This window comes from Bidens hawaiensis, unplaced genomic scaffold, assembly GCF_021521415.1.
Source record: "Bidens hawaiensis isolate Kalapana, Puna unplaced genomic scaffold, B.hawaiensis_p1.1 tig00010811_1, whole genome shotgun sequence".
Classification (NCBI taxonomy): domain Eukaryota; kingdom Viridiplantae; phylum Streptophyta; class Magnoliopsida; order Asterales; family Asteraceae; genus Bidens; species Bidens hawaiensis.
This window is the reverse complement of record NW_027491833.1, coordinates 240,363-248,054: the sequence shown is the minus strand read 5'-3', so window position 1 is coordinate 248,054 and position 7,692 is coordinate 240,363. Positions and strand designations below refer to the sequence as shown.

The following is a 7,692-nucleotide window of genomic DNA, read 5'->3' as shown; positions in this document are numbered from 1 at the left end:
AAAAAGTAAGTAATAAGTTAAAATAGTTTATGTAAAACTACTAGCATGATTTAAATCACATCTAATTTCAATAAAACTTCACCCCTGTTAGTTAAACACATATTGGCCCATTACATTAAAGCCATGCAAAGCTCATATTAGAACTTTATGCAAAAAATCAAAATAACGGTTTTGGTTGAAAATTGACATTTTACGAAGAATAACAAAACTCATTTCTTATGCAAAAATTTAATTTCATCTAATCGAGCATAAATTGTTATCCAAAAACATACTTTCTTATGTAACATGCTCAAGCGGCTTCATTGGGTGAGTTCAACGAGTATCCAGTCAGCATCCGGTTAACAATACATGACACAATATCATATATATATATATAGTATAATTAAGAACTTTTATATCACAAAAGATATTCTGGATTATTTTATTAGTTTTGTTTTGTTTTTATGTAAATTATTTTGATGCTTATCTAATTGTGATGTCTAATGCGCCGGTAGTTATAAGGATACTTAAAGCTTGGAAATGAAAATTAAAAAAAGCATACATGTTCAAGCCCATTCCAAAGTCAAAAAATTTTTTGGTATTTATTTACTTTGTTGTTTTGAGAACTCATTTCTTTCTTGAAAACATTTTCTCGTTTTCTTTTTTGTTTTACATTTATTTGATATATGTTATTTTTAAATATGTTAAGAGCATTCTCATCCCATTCTCTATAATTATGTGAGGGAGGTTTGCAAATTATAGGGTGATGTTGTAAGTGATTCTGAGTGTAAATTATAGGGTGAAGAGAGAAATGTAGTGATTTTTTGTAAATTTTGGGAAACATTGTTTCCCCTATTTATTTTTTAATATTTGTTGGATTGGTTGTGAGTAGAGGAGAGAGAGAACTGTAATGATAAAAGTATAAAAAATATTATTTAATTGAACATGAGAGGGAAATGTAGTGTTTTTTTAGTGTAATTATAGAGATAGGAATGAAGAACCGGTTGAGAATGCTCTAACATAATTAAGAGATTTTGCTGCAGCAAACACTATTAGGACTTGGCTACACGTTATCGGTGCAAGACGTTTTTTTGTTTTGTTTTAGTTCCGGCCTATAATAAACGTAAAGAAAACCGATCGAATACCAATTTTGTTTTTGTTTTGTATTATTTATCGTCTTTTTTATTTTAGGTACCTTAACAAATGTGTTGGAAACTGACCAAATTCACGTAGACTCACCGTGTTTGTTTTAGTTCCATTATCGTAACGAACGTAACGAAAACCAACCGAACGATGATATTGTTTTTTAGTTCCGATACCGTAAAGAACATAACGGAAACCGGTCGAATTTACGTAGATTCAACGCGCCAACACCCGAGATCGACAATATTCAGGTTTTACCAACGCTCGAGGTTTACCATACGACATCACCCCATTGGTCCACCTCAAATTATATATATTTTTTTGTTATATTTTTTACTTTAGTTCCGGTACAATAGCACATATAACCGAGACCATCCAAATTCGCATCGACGTACCGCTTTAACACTTGGAATCGACAAGGCTTCGATTTTATAAGCGCTCGGTTTTATGCACCGGGTAAAATACAATTATATCATTTCAAAATTCAAACTGTAGAGATATTTGTGGACACTTTTTAGCTTGGGCGGCACGAGATTCTCCCTATACAATCTCACCAACACAAACCCACCTTCTTCTACCTCTATCTAGGGTTTCATTTTCATTTCACTCTCTGCAATCCAATCCAATTCACCAATGGCGGAAGAACCACTCATCCCACCCACACCTCACCAACCACCGCCACCAAACGCCGACGCTGCACCGCTCGGCCACAACGTCATACCTATCGTCAACAAGCTGCAAGACCTCTTCGCTCAGATTGGAACCTCTGAGACACTCGATCTCCCTCAGGTAGCCGTTGTTGGAAGCCAGAGCAGCGGTAAGTCCAGTGTCCTTGAAGCTCTCGTCGGCCGTGACTTCTTACCTAGAGGATCTGATATCTGCACGCGCCGCCCGCTCGTGCTTCAGCTTCTCCAGACGCAGCGGAAGCCGGACGGAACGGCTGAGGAGTACGGAGAGTTTTTACATGTCCCGAAGAAGAGGTTTTATGATTTTAATGAGATTCGCAGAGAGATTCAGGTAGTTTTTTGTACCGTAAGCAGTGTAATTATGTAATTGCATCGTACTATGCTTTAATTACACTACACTATAGTTACACTATGTTGTATATATAATTACACTACCTGACGAATCACAGTTAACTCGCTAATTTAATTTGGATTTGATCCAAATCATATAGGTTATATTAAATGCTTAGAGTATTAATTTATGGATTGAAAAATAACATTATCACTGCATACATAAGTTATATAGAATATATAGGTGCTATGAATCAGTTTTAGCATAAGTAAAATTTGTCCTCTAGCTAAGAATTTACCTGTTGTGTTACTAGGTGCACAGTTTAATTATGCCACATTAGCTTATAATCTTATATAGATCATATGAATCAATTTTATACTGTATGTTGTTATGAGTATAAGTTACGAGTGTATCTGTGATGTTATATGTTTAGAATGTTGATTTAAGGATTTCAAAACAATATTATTTGCTTGGAATAATGGATGATTGAGGTATATCATTGCATACATAAGTTATTTAGAATATAGATTATAATATGGATCAAGTTTAGCATAAAAATTGTTCTCTTGCTAAGAATCTACAAGTCGTATTACTAGGTGAACAATTTATTCTGCCACATGGCCACATTAACTTACATAGATCATAAGAATCAATTTTATACTGTATGTTGTTGTTATGTTTATAAGTTATAAGTGTATCTACTATGTTATATGTTAATTCATCGCTTCACAATGGATGATTGAGGTATATCGTTGCATGCATAAGTTAATTATGAATTTAGTGAGAGAGGTGTTGGTATAGATGATATGAATTAATTTTGGCATCAAGCATATGCTAGCTGTATTACTGACAGATGCACTATATGATAATGGATGTTTAAGGTACATCATTATATACATAAGTTGTGCTCTAATTTCAATGTGATCAATGCTGGTGTAGATAATATGAATCAATTGGCATAGATAAAATTTGTCTCGTGGCTAAGAATCTGCCAGTTGTGTTACTAAATGCATAGTTTGTTCATTACACATTAACAGTTGCAACTTGAGTAGGAAGCAAAGAGAGAAGCAGTGAAATACTTTGTTATAAATAAATGAACTATTTTAAGACTAGTTTAATATCATAGTTAATAGTTATGTTGAATGAAACAATAATGATGTTTAAAGCAATAGTTCTGAAAGTTAGGGTATTGTTTAAATTTGTTAGAAGTATTATTAAATATCTATAAGAGAACTAGAGTAAGCAACAGCATAAAATTTATAACACATTGGCTTATTCTATATTTTTTTGGCTACCTCTACTGGCAACCCGTCAAACACTAGATCGTTTTTTACCACTTCCATTGTTAACCTGTCATTGAATTTTTTGATTCAAATCCAATACTCTTAGTATTGTAACAGTTTGCAGATGATTGTTTAGTTGGTAGCTTGAGAATGTTTAAACATTACAATGGGGAGAAGTTGTTATATCACAAGAATATAACTACTCTCAGCTCCATTACTCACTCGTTACACAAAAGGTTACATGTTGCGACTTGAATTCAATTTTTCTCAAGGAAAGTTTGCAGAGCAGAGTCTTTAACTGGTCATGACTTATTTGTTATTAATTGTCATATTTAGGTGTATCCATTTTAGCTTTAAATCAATACCTGAGTTTGATGATTTTGACAACCTACAATTGAACTATTCAGTGGCTTAAATAATTGTAATACTGTTTTAGTTGCTACCATTGTTTATGTTGATTTTGGTTGTTCTACTTAAAGACCTTTTTTTGGGTTAACTTGATAGGATAATAAAAAAGCCAGAAAAATATAGAAAATCATAATTTCTCTCTCACTCTTGTTATTTTGATGTTACGTACTCCAGGTTTTTTTTTTTTTTGTTGTCGGTCTTTTTTATTGTTTTAGATTTAGATGTAAGTTCATTTCTGAAAATTATAAACATTTCGTATGCCCGTAAAAGAACTATTTTATTTGAAGCAAGATGTTTGATCACTGACTTTTTAGTTGCTTACCTGTATACTTTAGGCTGAGACCGACAAGGAAGCAGGAGGAAACAAGGGTGTCTCTGACAAACAGATCCGTTTAAAGATCTTTTCACCCAATGTACTAGACATCACTCTGGTGGATTTACCGGGTATAACAAAAGTTCCCGTTGGTGATCAACCCTCTGACATTGAAGCTCGTATCAGGACAATGATAATGTCATACATTAAGATTCCTAGCTGTTTAATCCTTGCTGTCACACCAGCAAACTCTGATCTTGCCAACTCAGACGCACTTCAGATCGCTGGAAATGCAGATCCTGATGGTAAACAATGATACTTTTTGTAAGCAGAATAATTACTTGTTGATCAAGTCTATCTTTTATAACACAGTTTTTTTCTCCTTTTTGTGCTGTCAGGTTACCGCACTATTGGTGTTATAACAAAGGTCATATTCTTGTTTTTTTAAATTTTTTTTTTCGTTATTTAACACATTTCATTCTGACATGTGTTATCCCTTTGCGGTGCGCACATATGATGTATATATGTGTGAACCCTCGGGTGGGCAAAAGTGAAATTGCACTAATTTTGACGTTATTTTACTAATCTCGTGAAAATAACGTTAAAAGTGACGGACGGTTAATCAGGCATCATGTAGTGGCGTTATCATGTAGTGGCGTTGATAGCTGAAAGATAAGGGTACATGCACCGATCAGCCGGTGTCCCGATGATTGAGTGCTATGTGCCTTATGTCCAAGGCTTGATGCAAAACTACTATCGAGCCGGGGGTCTCACCGGAAGCAGCCTCTCTATCCCTATGGGGTAGAGGTAAGGCTGCCTACATCTTACCCTCCTCAGACCCTACCATAGCTTTGCTATTGGTGGGATATACTGAGTACGATGATGATGATGATGATGATGATGTGTTATCCCTTTGGTGCTTTAGTTGGATATTATGGACAGAGGTACAGATGCTAGAAACTTTTTGCTTGGAAAAGTGATTCCTCTTCGACTTGGCTATGTTGGTGTTGTAAATCGTAGCCAAGAGGTAGTATTTTTGTTTGCTTATTTAAACAGTGTTTCAAGATTACTAAATGAAAAGCTTAAGGCTCACAATGGTTGTCACGATTTTCTAAACAGGATATCATGCTCAACCGATCTATTAAAGATGCCCTAGTGGCTGAGGAGAAATTCTTTCGCAGTCGCCCGGTATGACATCATTTTCTTCTACATTTGACTAATGTGTCTAAATCTATATCTGACTGGAATAACTTATGTCATAATGTATAGGTGTATAATGAGGTTGCAGATCGTTGTGGTGTGCCAGCACTGGCAAAAAAATTAAATCAGGTGAGACTTAAGAGCACATTAGAGCATTTTGTTAGCAATAGCGTCTTGATTGCTTAATTGGGAGATATGTATTGTCATAAATTTGTAGATTGATTTTTGAAGAGTTGTTTAAACTCATATTCACTCGTGTCTTGTTTGCAGATTTTGGTGCAACATATCAACACAAGATTACCAGGGTTGAAGAAGCGTATTAACTCTGAATTATGTCAAGTAGCAAAAGAACTTGCTAGTTTTGGAGAGATTACAGAGTCAAAGGTATATATCCTGTTCTTCTGGATATTATAACATGGGTTTAAATGGGGTTTTGATTTTTGACCTTTGCTTCTTAATGATCTGTAGGCTGGTATGGGAGCTCTTCTTCTAAACATACTTTCAAAGGATTCAGAAGGTGATGCATCTCTTTTAGTATTTGTTTTATATTATATTATATCGGATTTTGTATCTCATGTTGATTCCTCTAACAGCATTCTCTTCGTTGATTGAGGGGAAGAATGATGAGATGTCAACATCTGAGTTATCAGGAGGAGCAAGGATACACCATATATTTCAGTCAATATTCATCAAGAGTTTGGAGGTGTGTGCTTAATTGTTTATCTATGTGTTGTGCAGTTCTTTTTGTTTGTCAAATTGCTTGTTGAAGTGAGTTTGGAATGATTAAATTTAATTGTAAGGCACTCATGGGAAATGCTAAACCATTTGATAAATAAATTATCCGTTTTTGGGATGCGTTAAACCATTTTTTACACTGCAAAGCTGATATTAATTTACTGTTGCAGGAAGTTGATCCTTGTGAGGACTTGACTGACGAGGACATCCGAACTGCCATACAGAATGCAACTGGCCCTAAATCTGCATTATTTGTGCCTGAAGTAGGTCTTGCTCTGTATACTTGTACACACACACACATACATGTAGGGTCATTACAAAACATAAAATATTTGCGAGCACAGAAAGAACAAACCTAGAATGTTTGATTTTTTTAATACATTAATGATTCTTACACACAAATGTCTAAGCTATGTACACATGGGACCATTATTTTAATTCGTTTAAAAATGTTTGCATACACTTTTGTAGGTTATGAGCAGGTAATATAACCTGCACATGATTTGCACATGTGTAGGTTCTAAAAGTAAACAAAATTCGTTTACATTTTGTTTATAATTTCAGGATAGATGAATAAACATTGCATTTTAACCATTTTCTTTTACTTGAATATATTTTAAGATTGAAAAAAATGATTGATTTAGCTTGTTCTTTGTGTTTTGTTCAAAAATCGTGTTTGGCCTAGAACCCTCCCTATATATAGTTATGTATCTATATGTAAATGTACGTCGTTTTTGCCTCTTAATATGCTGTTATTAGGGGCTTAGTTTTGATTCTTAACATGCACATGCAGGTTCCATTTGAAGTTCTAATTAGAAGACAAATTGCTCGTTTGCTTGATCCAAGCATTCAGTGTGCAAGATTTATTTATGATGAGTTGATAAAGGTAAATGTTCACTTCTACTATCCATCTCTTAATCGATGACATGCTGTAATGATATGATGATTGATTTATTTTTGTTTCAGATGAGCCACCGCTGTATGGTCAATGAGTTGCAGAGGTTTCCTGTTCTAAGAAAAAGAATTGATGATGTTCTTGGGAATTTCTTACGCGAAGGTCTTGAACCTTCAGTGGCTATAATTACACACTTCGTTGATATGGAGGTATAAAATACACATTTACACAAATGTAAACTTACCTGTTATTATTATTGTATATTTAAAGAAACAATGTATAACATGGACTTAAAGTTTTGTACTTGTTATGACGATATGTAGCATCAAATGAGACAACGTCCCCGAACACATAGAAATTTCTCTTGGCACACTCGTCAGCCTAAAATAAACCCTTTAATGCGCCGTCATTGCTGGTAAAATAGTCACATGAAAAATTAGGACAATAGTTTTTTTTCTTTCGCCATAAGACGTTGAACAACCATCTCAGGATCGTAGTCGTCAATATATAAGTTAATCTTTCTTTTGTTGTTTTACAATCAGACTTTTACGCCCTGCTTGCGGTGCGCGCATATAATGTATATATGTGTGAACCCTCGAGTGAGCAAAAGTAAAATTGCACTAATTTTGACGTTATTTTACTAATCTCGTGAAAATAACGTTAAAAGTGGCGGAAGGTTAATCAGGCATCATGTGGTGGCGTTGATAGCCGAAAGACAA

At 34.4% G+C, this 7,692-nt stretch overlaps 1 protein-coding gene across 1 annotated transcript; it reads left to right on the top strand.

Annotated features, from left to right (window-relative positions):
• Positions 1-1,667: 1,667 nt before the first annotated feature.
• LOC143536518 (dynamin-related protein 3A-like) lies at positions 1,668-7,206 on the top strand. The gene is made up of 12 exons (XM_077030491.1): positions 1,668-2,139; positions 4,166-4,448; positions 4,542-4,570; positions 5,069-5,170; positions 5,263-5,331; positions 5,413-5,472; positions 5,614-5,727; positions 5,812-5,860; positions 5,937-6,046; positions 6,249-6,341; positions 6,872-6,964; positions 7,045-7,206. Exons 1-12 carry the CDS (start codon positions 1,756-1,758, stop codon positions 7,186-7,188), a joined length of 1,530 nt encoding a protein of 509 aa, XP_076886606.1. The 5' UTR covers positions 1,668-1,755; the 3' UTR covers positions 7,189-7,206.
• The last annotated feature ends 486 nt before the right edge of the window (positions 7,207-7,692 follow it).